Source organism: Haliotis rubra, unplaced genomic scaffold, assembly GCF_003918875.1.
Source record: "Haliotis rubra isolate DU_JTF1 unplaced genomic scaffold, ASM391887v1 Scf205, whole genome shotgun sequence".
Classification (NCBI taxonomy): Eukaryota; Metazoa; Mollusca; class Gastropoda; order Lepetellida; family Haliotidae; genus Haliotis; species Haliotis rubra.
The window spans coordinates 264,374-279,308 of NW_025766059.1; the positions used below are offsets into that span (position 1 = coordinate 264,374).

The following is a 14,935-nucleotide window of genomic DNA, read 5'->3' on the forward strand; positions in this document are numbered from 1 at the left end:
AGAAGAAGCTAGGCAGGAGGCAAAATAATGCATGTATAGTATGACCAGAAATTATTGAGAATTTTAGGAATATGTTTAATTGGATTTCTAGTATAAACAACCTTGACCAGCTATCAAGTGCTTGGTTTCATTCATGAGAGACATCTCCGTTAATCCTTTTTCATTAGTTTGTGAAGAGTTATCCCCCTTTGTTTACTTGCTAGCAGACGACATTTTCAGTGATCCTAAGTATAGATGATTTAGAGAAGAGGAAGTTGATTTTAGAGTATTATAACAAGGACATCAGATCAGCTAAAGTGATTTCAAGTAGAACAGGCATCCCTTTGTCCACTGTTTATCGTGTCTTGAAAAATATTGCAAATGGATATGGCATTGAGCACCAGGGAGGCGCAGGTAGGCCCAGAAAATTGACTGTCGGTGACAGGAGGCGGTTTGGTATTCTTGTTTCTAAAAACAAACGAAGGAGTTTAGAAAACTAAAGGCTGGATATGATTGATAGAGGAACTGTGGCTGTCTGTAAGGAGACAATTAGAACTGAGCTGCATGCAATGGGTTGGCAGAAAAGTCGAGGAATTCCATCACCGATCATGAAACCTGAACAAAAGGAGCGAAGGTTGAACTGGTGCTTACAGCATAGAAATTTTAACTGGGACAATGTGATTTTCTCAGATGAAAGTTCTGTGTGGCTGTTTCCTAATACACTGAAATTCTGGACCAAACAAACTGAAAAACCTTTGTATCAGTACAGTCCGACATTTAACGTGTAGGGTGACATATCTGTGTTAGGGGCAACGCCCCTCTGTGTATTTGAAGGGAATATGAACAGTGCGCGGTACACAGATATTCTCGAGGGACATTTACTTCAATCTGCTCACGTGTTCTATGGAAATATTTGGATTTTCCAGCAGGACAACGACCCAAAACATCGTTCAAAGCATTCACAGGCCTGGTTTCGGACCCAGATTCTGACATTATTAGATTGGTCAAGCTATAGCCCTGACCTAAATCCAATAGAAAGTGTTTGGGGACTTATGAATGAAAGTGTCAATAGGAAAAATCTGACAAATATTGCTGAAATGAAAGATGAGGTGGTCCGATATTGGGACAGCATGGATCACGACTTTCTAACTTTTTTTATCAATAATGTATGCCCCGCCGCATTGAAGCCTGCATTGCTGCCCATGGTGACTTGACAAAACACTAACTGTTCACCTGTCTTTGAATCTGGAGTTTTGTTCTGCTAATATTCACATTTAATACGTGAGTAATGAGTGAAGAAAAGATTACAATCTTTAAATTCTCAATAATTTCTGGTTGTACTGTACATCGTCAAGAGACTGAAGTCATTTTAAACGCCACGTAATGGCTAATGTTTCACATCAGCTCACTTAATTTCTCAGCTTTAGTGGTGGGAACATGGAGGGCGGAATCGTATTCCTTTCTGTAGATAGTTTCTACCCTGGGCGTGACGTAATCATTTGCTTCGAATCTTAGACTCCCCAATATTATGATTCTTGGTGTTGTCAACGTCTGATTAGTTAAATGTCTAAGTCAGTATTTCGGATAACTCTCAAGCTTTGGGATAACACCTCGTGATGTAACTGAAACGTTACTGAACTATTGCAGCTGATTTGCTCAAGCAGGATTTCTTCCTTGACGCAAACATAATGTATATACAACAACTATATTCCAGTTATTCATACAAGTAAACGCATGTTCTAGAGAACAAACAGGAAGCGCAGCAACCGGAAATAGTTTAATTCTTGTGGTAAGGAAAGATGGCGGAAATGATTGATGGACTTAAAAAACACCCAACTATGTGACAGACACTTACAGTAACTTCAGGGGCGAGAAGGTAGTCCCGCGGTTAACTGATTTTTACTAAAGTCAGTGTTTTGCTGTACATTTCAGAATAAAAAGACTGAAAGTTGTTTTGATATTATTTGAAACGAAGTTAAATGTATTTTGAATTGCGGCGTCTGCCACATCAGGAACGGCTTCGTGCGACTGACATGTTGAAAATTGGAACCTGACATAGACAAGCTAAATCATGTTAACCTAGTCTTGAAATATGTTTTCGACAATTTGACCTGTCAGTGAGCTACTTGTGAAATTTAACAAGATCAACGCACGATAGCTTCACACCATTGTCTCTCACGTCCTGTGTCACACCATCTGTCTTGACAATCGCCCAGCTTCCGGGTTGGTATAACATTATGTTCACATCATAGGGATGTGTGCTTACCTAAAACCAAAGGTTTCCTGAGTTGGTTGGTTGGTTTGTTGTTTAACGCCGCTCTCAGGAATATTCCGGCTATATGGCGGCGATCTGTAAATAATCGAGTCTTGACCAGACAATCCAGTGATCAACATCATGAGCATCGATCTACGAAATTTGGATACGATGACATATGTCAGCTAGGGCAGTGAGCCTGACCTCCAGATTCCTCCTACGACAAGCATGTGTTACTGAAGACCAATTCTAACCTCGGATCTTCGCGGGTTGTTTCCAAGGTAGGGATGTGGAGAAGGAGAGTGAATGACTGAGTGAGTTTAGTTTTTTTAGTTTAGCAATATTCTAGCTATATGGCGGCGGTCTGTAAATAATCGAGTCTGGACCAGAAATGAGCGTCGATCTGCGCAATTGGGAACCGATGACATGTGCCAACCAAGTCAGCGAACCTCACCACCCGTTAGTCGCCTCTTACGACAAGCATGGGTTACTGAAGACCAACTCTAACCCGGATCTTCACGGGTTGTTTCCAAGGTAGGGGAGTGGAGAAGGAGAGTGAATGAGTGAGTTTAGTTTTACGCCTCACTCAGCAGTATTCTAGCTATTTGGCGGCGGTCTGTAAATAATCGAGTCTGGACCAGAAATGAGCGTCGATCTGCGCAATTGGGAACCGATGACATGTGTCAACCAAGTCAGCGAACCTCATCACCCGTTAGTCGCCTCTTACGACAAGCATGGGTTACTGAAGATCAATATTCTAACCCGGACCTTCACGGGTCTAGAGAAGATGGGAAAGTGGGGTGGGGACATTGGATATTTCCAAAGTGGCCGTCTATATTTTTGTCAATCCAGTCATCGAGGTTTCCCCTCTTTCTCGATTCTATTCAGACGAAACCTAAAATCAACAGACAGGGATGATACGTGTATGTGGATATCAGGAGACGATACAGGTCCATGGCAATCTATTGTATAATAAAAGTGACAAAACCCTTTCCAAATTCATCAGAAACCTCTGCTAAAAGCAGAGTCGATTGTACAACTGTGACTTTACCATGAGTATATAATATTGTATTTCAGCAGTATTACAGCTGTAGGATGTTGTTTGTAAACAAATCGCGTCTGAACCATACAGTGTGTGTCACCATACTATACGATGACAGAGCATGTGTTTGTGAATCACTGTTTGAAATAGTGATGATACCAGGTGTTCTCGAAAAGGTGAGCGTTTCTTGCCCCATCGATGGCACCCGCCATAAACATATGCCAAGCTTAGTCTATTGTTCACCTGAAATAATTCGAGAACGTGTGGTACAAGTCAAAATGGGGAACTACATAGGACATCACTATAGTCATTGATGCATCGAAGTTCGAAATGTTCTCCACATGTTTAACATAGTTTTTTTAGAAAGCTTTACTGAGGCCATGAATGTTGTAGCCTTCATCGCACACTTTCTGAGCAAGATTGGCATGACGCTCTTTGAAATCTTGGTACAAGGAGCATATTCGAGTGTACCTCTAAAGTAGGAACATGTAACTCCCCAAAGGGTGGAGGTGTTGGAATATTGCTCGATATAACAGGAGGTTGACTACTTGGAAGTTGAAATCATCCCTTTTGTCATACAGTCACATAGCCACATTTGAGGGGTATTTATCAATAACTATTTCAAGATCTCAAACAGGCATAAAATGAGATAAGTTGCTCATTTATATAAAGCCTATTTATGTAAGATTCAAACACTCCAAAAAGATTCAAAACAAACATATACAATCATATGAGTGTATTTCATTAGAAAATGGTTGATTACGATCTTTTGCCTCATTGAAGGCACAATCATGTGTCTTTCAGAATGTTACATGTACAACCACAAACAAGACGTCCTGTTCCTGCAATATTCAAATGACAGAATACATCGTCCTCTCTGACTGAGGACATGGCACGACACAAGCAATTTGTATTGCAAAAATATTGAAACATGGAAAACATAGTCATACATCAAAGATGATAATCGTGCTCAAGCATGTGAGGAGTATAAACATAGCAGTTGTAATAAAACACGAACCTGTTGCATATTTATCTGTATCCATAGAGATCTGTGAAAACATATATTTAAACGAACAAACAAATCTGGAATATGACTGGATGCTGACTCAATCGCTCATAGAAATCTACGTAATACATACAACTTTAATCATTGTATTGAAACTTTACTTTTCTAAAGACATAAAATTACAAGAATTAATACTTCACGAGTACCTGGCATGATAGGTACGAAAAACAATAATGATATATGCATGAGTGTTCAATCAATTTACTTGATCAAGTTTCATTCCTATTTTGATATTTCATATCTCATTAAATAGCGATTGCCTCCGTGGTGTAGTGGTTAGAGCGTCCGCCCGGAGAGCGGAAGGTCGCGGGTTCGATCCCCGACCGCGTCATACCAAAAGACGTTAAAATATGATACTTGTTGGTCCCTGCCTGGCGTTCGGCATTAATGGGTACAAGGACAGTCGGCTCGGAGTCAGTATAATGTGTCTGAGTGGGGTATTCATGCTTCACTGCGGCATGGTATCTCAGTGAGGTAGCACTATAAAACCAGCTTAAGTCTGGGCTAGTACAAGCAGCCGCACATACACATACACACGCATGCACGTCGTCATATGAGCGAAATATTCTCAAGCACGACGTTAAACCCAATTTCACCTCACCTCACCTCATTAAATAGCAACTAAATATCTTCCCAAACGTAAAGCGTTATCTGTGATGGAAATTATCATTACTTACAAGATAGCAAATCATAAATCATTAAAAACTGTAAAGTAAAAAGATTGTGCTTGCTGTTAACCTACTGTCACAGGTCCAAGAAATGAACAACATTGTGTCTTTGAACGGTATTTAGAAGTGATGCACAGAAAGGCGAGAAAGTTTGGATGTCAACTTCTTTATTTGTGGAACACGACGTTTCGGAGTATATTCTTACACTTTCATCGGGTGAATAGAAGACTAGGAAACAGATTGTGTACATGTGAAACAACACCAGTGATAAGATAGCAAGGGGAGCCAGTTGTTAATTAGCGCTAAATTGGATGGACAAGTGGGAGCCAGGGATTATCCATGGATGAACGATGAGATAACAAAAGTGGATTTTAACAAGGGAAATGACGTCTTTGAAAGACATTTAGAAGTGATACACATACAGACAAGAATTGTATTGATGTCAACTTCTTTATTGTGAGGGTTTACGACTGGATCGCAGACAAACAGTTTTAGGTATGGTGCAACATATGAAATTTGGTTTGTCTACCTACCGGGCTGACTACTGTCTACATGGTGCAACATATGAAATTTGGTTTGTCTACCTACCGGGCTGACACCTGTCTACATGGTGCAACATATGAAATTTGGTTTGTCTACCTACCGGGCTGACACCTGTCTACATGGTGCAACATATGAAATTTGGTTTGTTTACCTACCGGGCTGACACCTGTCTACATGGTGCAACATATGAAATTTGGTTTGTCTACCTACCGGGCTGACACCGGGCAACATATGAGACACCTGTCTACATGGTGCAACATATGAAATTTGGTTTGTCTACCTACCGGGCTGACACCTGTCTACATGGTGCAACATATGAAATTTGGTTTGGTCATATGAAATTTGGTTTACACCGGGCTGACACCTGTCTACATGGTGCAACATATGAAATTTGGTTTGTTGTCTACTGTCTACGGGCAACATATGAAATTTGGTTTGTCTACCTACCGGGCTGACACCTGTCTACATGGTGCAAAATGTGAAATTTGGTTTGTCTTTGTACAGGGAAGACACCGTTTCGGAGTATATTCTTACTCCTTCATCAAGTGACCTTTTTCATTCACCTGATGAAGGAGTAAGGATGTACACCGAAATGTCATGTTCCTAAAAATCGTTGACATCAATACATCCTCGCCTCTACTGTAGTCTAGTTTAATAATGCTCGCTGGTTGGCACAGCTTTGGTTGGTTCCGAGTTGTTTTCATGATAAGCAGGATATGGAGAAGGAGGGACTGTTCCACTTGGGGCTGGATATGCGGCTTGTCCTGGGTCGTACGATGGTCCGGCGGAGTAGGGTGGTGGAGCTTGTGACGTTCCTGCAGGTGGGGGTAGTATGGACCTGGAGCAGGCTGGGGTGGGTTGAAGTACCCTGCGTTATATGTAGCAGGTGTGAGGTTTGTACCTGGGTTAGAAAAGGATACAGTTCTGTAGTCATATGATGTGCTGATGTAGTCGGTCAGTTACTGTGCATTAGCGTTATAGGCTTAGAGTGAAATGAATGAACGACTAAATTCGTGATGATAACCTCTCTGTTTTTCAATACGGTCAATGAATATTTCAACCCGCTTGTACAAGTTGACACATGTTTGTGAATATAGAAACGCCACTTAGCGCAACCTTGAGATATATTGCCTTCAAAATATTATAGAGCATAGAACAGAGATTTTGATTCAATTGATAAAGAGTTTGACATTGATTCTTTGGGCATGCCTGTCTGAAACATATCTAAAACAGAAATGGCTAAATAATTATCAGTTGTAGAAACGTTGACATTATAAGGAAGAAAGAAAGCCGTTGATGAGCATCACAAACATCTCATTTGTTTACGTTTCTTCAACGATAGATTTATTACTGACAACAAACCCACTTCTTACTGTTGGCTTATGCATATTCATGGAACATATGTCGTACCTGTCGATACGACGGCAAGCTGTTGGTTGGTGGTCACCACTTGACCTCGGTGACCTTGAGATGACCTACAGCAGCAGACACAGCACAGCACTATTCCTGCAATTGCGGCGATCAGAAGGACTACACCGGTCACGATGCCTCCAATAACCACCGCTCGTAGATGGCCGAAGGAAACCGTGGGGCTAGAAAAATACAAACACTGTTGGTTAATTTGGACAGCTATCACTCTGAAAGGGTGGTGATTTATGTGTGTCAATTTCCTTATTAGAAGTAACACAGCATTACAGTATGCATTCATTATCCTTCACCTAACGGGGGTAAAACAAAATACGAAACGTTGTGTTTCTTACACACAGGAAGTTGACATTACACTATAGAAGGTGACATCCATACATTTTACCACTTGCACAATTTGCTTTAAAGTGTTTGTTTTTTGCCTGACCCCACACAACAGTATTCAAACACTTTCCATAATCATAACATATCTCAGCAAGTCAACAAGGTCAATGAATCAGACCAAACCAATTAGTCGCAAAGTGTAGGGGTTTCCACGAAGGACAACTGCATGAAATGTGTTGCCATTCTGATATTGTGAATCTACCGAGAGCTGCATTACGCTAGATCCCGTGGTATAAAAATAATCTGATGTTCCCAGTTTCATGTGATGCATTTGTGAATGTCTTTTGATGCATGCATCACCTCAGCAACCAACATAACTTAAAATATACTGCATGGTTAGGTGTCCTTTTACGCAGACTGGCAGTTCGCAGACGCCTTAAAACAACAACATGTACGGTTCAATGTACAGATTAGCTACTACCCGTTACCTACACATTATAATGGAATAGTCCAAATATAAATGTAAGAAAAAGACTGAACCGATATTATTTTCTTCTCGTCTAACGGGAGTTGGTATTATATTGAAAACATTGCCAAAATGACATCTAAAATGATTGGAGCATTTCAGAAATTAAAGTTCCTACTAAACAGAACAACACCAGTTTTTCTTCAGGATTTACTCCCACCTGTAGTAGGCAACCGGGCAAGTTATGAGTTAAGAAACACCGATAAGTTTAGCCAACCATGTACATGACTCAACATCATCTTTTTTCCATCAGCAGTTAAAATATTGAATAATATTCCCTTGGCTATTAGGAATTGCGACTCTGTTGCATCATTTAAATCTTTTATCCACGTGAAAGAAAAGTTTTATAATTCAAAGTATTATTATTCATATGGAATAAGGAAGTTAAATGTTTTGCACACAAGATTAAGACGAGAACACTTAATTATGATTTATTTAGAATAAATATAAAAAATGACGCATCGTGTCAATGTGGCCATGGCTGTGAGAATGTTTTTCATTACTTCATTGAATGTCCATTGTATACTAATCAGTGTAAACTGTTACAATCTTTAGAAAGTATTGTTAAAAGTAGAACACTGACTGGTATTAATTTTATCTTACATGGCAATGCATGTCTGTCAATAACTGAAAAACTGAGTGTTTTCTAATATGTACGTATCTATATCTATGATTACACAATGCCATTGATCTATATCTCTGTAATAAAACGTTTTCTCAGTTAAATTCTGTTGTACATATCCTATTATTGGGAGAGGGCTTTTTTGAAGTTGGATAAGTTGTGCCCAATCCTTTTCTTGAATGCATAAAATGTTTCAATCAATAAACACAATCAAACCTCTCAGTGACAAACCTGCTTATATATTCGATAATAATTGATAGTAAAAATATTTTTGAGAAGAGAAAACAGATTATCATTTAATCACAACAAAGTTCTCTTTACACACAATCAAACTTCTCAGTAAGGATATCTGTTTCAGGTTCACCCTACTCTACTCAACAGAGAGTGGACTGTTCCATTATATGCGTAGGTGTTACCCTAATTAACCTTCTAGTTCAGTGTCTGTCAATTGATTATCTGTCAAATGGGTGTCTGTCAATTAGGAGATAACCCATGGTTAATTCAAGCTTAGAGGCATCTTATTTGAGATGTGTGTAGTTTTAAATTTCTACAGAGGAAATAATGTGAGTAAATACGAACACCAGTGACTATGACTTTGCTTCTTACAGTCACTTATGTGGTGGTGTCTGCTCATTTGCAGAGATCCCAGGTTACAAATCAGTTGAAGTAAGCAACGTTTTTCACGGAAGGTACTTAAATGGGTGCCCGTGTTTGGTAGCTTTACTCCTGAGAGTTGAGAAGACTTCAGTCTTGCCCCCACAACGAATTCGAAGCATACGTGACACGTGCCTCTGGTCACCCAGCAACCTTCTAGCGCCGTACTGGCATCTTCGGTTATCCGGGGTAATAATGTCCATGAGGGGTAATTAATGTCCCGTGCGGCATCATTATGCTATGACCCGTGAAGATCCGGGTTAGAATTGATCTTCAGCAACCCATGCTTGTCGGGTGGTCAGGCTCGCTGACTTGGTTGACATATGCCATCGGTTCCCAATTGCGCAGATCGATGCTCATGTTGTTGATCACTGGTTTGTCTGTCCAGACTCGATTATTTACAGACCGTCGCCGTGTAGCTGGAATATTGCTGACTGCGGCGTAAAATTAAACTCACTCACTCATTATCTGATGTATCACTTAAACTGTTAGATTTAGAGATACATGTTTACAATTATACTTACCAACAATATCTGGATGAACGTGTACCACAACAGGAATCCGGGCATGTCAGTGTACGGAAATTACCATACTCGTAACACGTTTCAAAGGCATTTGCTGAAACATTCAATGTTGAAAATGATTATATTAAAGGTTTCAAAATGACAAATCAATCTTAATAGGGAAAGTGAAGCCATTTATGTTATATAGGTTTCAAAATGACAAATCAATCTTAATAGGGAAAGTGATATTATAAAGGTTTCAAAATGACAAATCAATCTTAATAGGGAAAGTGACGCCATTTATATTATAAAGGTTTCAAAATGACAAATCAATCTTAATAGGGAAAGTGACGCCATTTATGTTATAAAGGTTTCAAAATGACAAATCAATCTTAATAGGGAAAGTGACGCCATTTATGTTATAAAGGTTTCAAAATGACAAATCAATCTTAATAGGGAAAGTGACGCCATTTATGTTATAAAGGTTTCAAAATGACAAATCAATCTTAATAGGGAAAGTGACGCCATTTATATTATAAAGGTTTCAAAATGACAAATCAATCTTAATAGGGAAAGTGACGCCATTTATGTTATAAAGGTTTCAAAATGACAAATCAATCTTAATAGTGAAAGTGAAACCATTTATGTTATATTGGTTTCAAAATGACAAATCAATCTTAATAGGGAAAGTGACGCCATTTATGTTATATAGGTTTCAAAATGACAAATCAATCTTAATAGGGAAAGTGACAAATGCCATTTATATTATTATAAAGGTTTCAAAATGACAAATCAATCTTAATAGGGAAAGTGACGCCATTAATGAAACCATTTATAAAGGTTTCAAAATGACAAATCAATCTTAATAGGGAAAGTGACGCCATTTATATTATAAAGGTTTCAAAATGACAAATCAATCTTAATAGGGAAAGTGACGCCATTTATATTATAAAGGTTTCAAAATGACAAATCAATCTTAATAGGGAAAGTGACGCCATTTCAAAATGACAAAAAATCAATCTTAATAGGGAAAGCCATTTTATGTTATAAACAAAATGCCATTTATATTATAAAGGTTTCAAAATGAGTAAATCAATGACAAATCAATAGGGAAAGTGACGCCATTTATTTATGTAATATCAATAGGGAAAGTGACGGCATTTATGTTATAAAGCTTTCAAAATGACAAATCTATGTATGAATGTTTCCTGTTGTAGTTCACGTTATCAGTATTAAGGATGTCCTCTATTCTGAATTTGACGTATCTAACATTATGCCGGAGACAGTAGGAAGTATTCTGTTCAGTTACAGGTTGTCATCATGACATACAACCGTTACACATTTCTGATTTCGGTGTACGAATGTCGGGAAATTGTCTGTTTCAACACTTAAGGACCAGCGTCTTTTTCACAAACCAGTTTAATGCTTCCAGCTGATTTTACGCCATCAGATAGGAAGTTAATTACTTTTCCACGCTACATAGTTTAGTACACATCAGAGATAGAGCGAGCACAATTTCCTTATACGTTCACTTTCCGATTTAATGAAACTGTGGGTCAGTAGAAAGCTCGATCTCAGTCGGTGACCCTCTCCTTTTGTATTATCGTTTATGGGCAGGGTGGTGAGGTCATTCTGACATTCTGACACGACTGTAACTAGCGTCCTCTTCACAAACCAGTTTAATACTTCCAGCCGAAGTAACACCATCAGTTAGGAAATTAATGACTTTTCATCTCTACATAGTTTTGTTCATATGAGAAGGTAGAGCGAGCACAAATTCCTTACACTTTTAGCTTCAGATTTAATGAAAATTCTTGTGTAGTAGAAAGCTCGATCTCAGTTTATCACCTCCTTTGTCTTAGCGTTTATGGTGGTGAGCTCGGTCTTACTAGTGGTAGTTGGATTTATCTGTACTATTATCCTGGGTGGCACTAATATCATACAACATACACCAAACATCAAGTCTATAAAACTCAGACACCATGTATATATACTCACACACTGCAATTAGACACAGAAGTATCCATCCACGCTTCATGAAGTACATCCTATTCGTACACTTCACAAAACAGACAGTTGATGGCAATATTGTTCCCAGTAGTCAATGAACTCCACGCTGAAGTCCTTGCTGGTTTGTAGGTTTTCTGTGCGTACAGTAACACAGTAAAAGTATATCTGAACAACTATGTGGGAGATAAATATGACTAACACTTTACTTCCCTGTCACCATGAGTTGACAGTGACATCATACCGACACAAAGTTCGGGATGAAATAGTTGGATATTTCTATGGGAAATGACGGCTTCAATCAGGAATAGAATCATTCGAGTCTCGGTTTTCATTGCGTACAAGTTGTGAGTGTGAGTGTTTATGGTTTTACGCAGCTTTTACAGTACAACCAGAAATTATTGAGAATTTAAGATTGTAATTTTTTATATTGTTTTCACTCATTACTCACGTATTAAATGTGAATATTAGCAGAACAAAACTCCAGATTCAAAGACAGGTGAACAGTTAGTATTTTGTCAGGTCACCATGGGCAGCAATGCAGGCTTCAATGCGGCGGCGCATACTACTGATCAAAGACGTTAGAAAGTCGTGGTCCATGATGTCCCAATATCGGACCACCTCATCTTTCATTTCAGCAATATTTCTCATATTTTTCTCATTGACACTTTCCGTCATAAGTCCCAAAACATTTTGCATTGGATTTAGGTCAGGGCTATAGCTTGGCCAATCTAATAATGTCATATTTTGGGTTCCGAAACCAGGCCTGTGAATGCTTTGAACGATGTTTTGGGTCGTTGTCCTGCTGGAAAATCCAAATATTTCCATAGAACACGTGAGCAGATGGAAGTAAATGCCCCTCGAGAATATCTAATCTATGTACCGCTCACTGTTCATGTTCCCTTCAAATACACAGAGGGGCGTTGCCCCTAACACAGATATGCCACCCCACACGTTCAATTTCGGACTGTACTTTGGGCGCTGATACAAAGGATTTTCAGTTTGTTTGGTCCAGAATTTCAGTGTATTAGGAAACAGTCACACAGAACTTTCATCTGAGAAAATCACATTGTCCCAGTTCCAATTTCTATGCTGTAAGCACCGGTTCAACCTTCGCTCCTTTTGTTCAGGTTTCATGATCGGTGATGGAATTCCTCGACTTTTCTGCCAACCCATTGCATGCAGCTCAGTTCTAATTGTCTCCTTACAGACAGCAACAGTTCCTCTATCAATCATATCCAAGTTTTTCGTTTGTTTTTAGAAACAAGAATACCAAGCCGCCTCCTGTCACCGACAGTCAATTTTCTGGGCCTACCTGCGCCTCCCTGGTGCTCAATGCCATATCTATTTGCAATATTTTTCAAAACGCGATAAACAGTGGACAAAGGGATGCCTGTTCTACTTGAAATCACTTTAGCTGATCTGATGTCCTTGTTATAATACTCTAAAATCAACTTCCTCTTCTCTAAATCATCCATACTGAGGATCACTGAAAATGTCGTCTGCGAGCAAGTAAACAGAGGGGGGTAACTCTTCACAAACTGATGAAAAAGGATTAACGGAGTTGTCTCTCTGGAATGAAACCAAGCACTTGCTAGCTGGTCAAGGTTGTTTATACTAGAAATCCAATTAAACATATTCCTAAAATTCTCAATAATTTCTGGTCATACTATAGCATGATTCCAGCAATATCACGGCGGGGGACACCAGAAATGGGCTTCACACAATGTACCCGGGTCTTCGACGTGACGAGCGAACGCTTTAACCACTTGGCTACCCCACCGCAATGCATACAAGTAGAAATTATCGGAAGTCATATTAGTGATAACTAACACGAATATACATACATCTTGCGGCTTACAACTCTACCTATATCATGCGGCTTACCATAAAATACCCGTGTTATTCGGCTTACAACTGTACACTATATCTGTGTCATGCAGCTAAAAACTATACACTACACCTGTATCACGCGGCTTACAAGTATACCTGTATCATGCGGCTTACTACTCTACCTGTATCACACGGCTTACAACTATACCTGTATCATGCTGCTTATAACTATACCTGTATCATGCAGCTTACAACTATACCTGTATCAGGCGGCTTAGAACTATACCTGTATCATGCCGCTTACACCTCTACCTGTATCATGCGGCTTACAACTATCCTGTATCATGCGGTTTGTAATTCTACCTGTATCATGCAGCTTACAACTCTACCTGTATCATTCGGCTTACAACTATACCTGTATTATGCGGCTTACAACTATACCTGTATCATGCGGCTTACAACTATACCTGTATCACGGGTGTCCTCCCAAAAGTGAGACGTCCCAAAAGTTAGACGCGTTGAAAAAACAAAGGTTATGGTTGGTTACACTGAGGTTCATTACACTTTTACCTTCGTTAATTAATGGACTAGTCCAAATGTACTAATCCAAAAACAAAGAGAAGAGATTATGGATAATGACAATGACTTTATTTGACATAAAACAAAATAAGTTAATTCAACAAGATAATTCAAATGATCAATGGATGACTTTGTAATGACTTTACTTGGCATAAAAACAAAATAAGTTAATTTAACAAGATGATTTTAATGGTCAGTTAAATCAATCAATCGGTAGATGTTAGGATGGTGATGTGGGAGTGCCTTGTTTAATCTATTGTGGAAGCCTTCCAGGTTGTTGTTCGTGCGAGGGCCGACAGTCTGGTGTAGTGAACATCGGGCCCCATAATCAAGCCATGTTTCTACAATGTAGTCGTTCATGTGCACGGGGAACGGCAGGTGTCTCGTTCATCGCATCCATTCATGTGTCCAATTCCAATTCCTTTATTCTCATTCAACCACCATCGGTGGTACTAGAGAAGACAAAATGCAATTTATGCATGCAAAAACAAGGTGACTTTTAATTTTTGGTTATATTCGATTAAGTTTTCTGAGTGTTGAGCTAATGATAGATATAAATCTGGAAAGCTTTTTTAAGATTGACAATTTTTTAGACGTAAATTATGATTGAAAAGTATACAAATATGAAAACGTATTGAATTTATGGGGAATATAAAGGTGTCGTTCCACAGAAAATGCCTTACATTTGAAAATATAGTGAAAATCGTCAGCAATCGTTGGGCTTTTACAAAGTTGGCAAGTTCGGAGTTCTCTTGGTGTATTAGTCCACCTTCCAGTTTCAACAGGTAGATTGTGATTACAAGATCTGAATCCCAGAATTGGGATAGAAACAGAGCTGGGGAATAAAAGGTATTTTTCAAAAGATGGATGATTTTTCAGGTATTGGTAATAAGAAGCTTTTGGGCTGTTA

General features: G+C 39.0%; 1 protein-coding gene and 1 long non-coding RNA gene across 3 annotated transcripts; both read right to left on the reverse strand.

Annotated features, from left to right (window-relative positions):
- Window positions 1–5,159: 5,159 nt before the first annotated feature.
- LOC124276049 lies at window positions 5,160–5,873 on the reverse strand. The gene is made up of 3 exons (XR_006898396.1): window positions 5,833–5,873; window positions 5,594–5,758; window positions 5,160–5,538 (listed from the first exon to the last, which is right to left on the reverse strand). It is a non-coding gene; the product is annotated as an uncharacterized LOC124276049 (long non-coding RNA).
- A 10-nt stretch (window positions 5,874–5,883) lies between these two features.
- Window positions 5,884–11,869, reverse strand: LOC124276048 (protein shisa-4-like). 2 transcript variants are annotated; one of them, XR_006898395.1, is made up of 5 exons: window positions 11,605–11,869; window positions 9,628–9,721; window positions 6,963–7,144; window positions 5,983–6,453; window positions 5,884–5,943 (listed from the first exon to the last, which is right to left on the reverse strand). XR_006898395.1 is itself a non-coding variant. In XM_046711692.1 (4 exons), exons 1-4 carry the CDS (start codon window positions 11,651–11,653, stop codon window positions 6,083–6,085), a joined length of 696 nt encoding a protein of 231 aa, XP_046567648.1. In that variant the 5' UTR covers window positions 11,654–11,869; the 3' UTR covers window positions 5,975–6,082. The 2 variants fall into 2 exon arrangements, 1 of the variants encoding a protein (XP_046567648.1); XM_046711692.1 differs by lacking the exon at window positions 5,884–5,943 and having other exon boundaries at window positions 5,975–6,453.
- Window positions 11,870–14,935: the final 3,066 nt, after the last annotated feature.

Excerpts from the sequence above, each read along its gene's own strand:
- LOC124276048 (XM_046711692.1), bottom strand. The coding sequence starts at position 11,653 with ATGTACTTCATGAAGCGTGGATGGATACTTCTGTGTCTAATTGCAGTG. Across the intron at positions 9,722-11,604 it reads TCTGTGTCTAATTGCAGTGT|CAAATGCCTTTGAAACGTGT; the intron begins GTGAGTATATAT and ends TGAATGTTTCAG. Across the intron at positions 6,454-6,962 it reads GCTTGCCGTCGTATCGACAG|GTACAAACCTCACACCTGCT; the intron begins GTACGACATATG and ends TTTCTAACCCAG.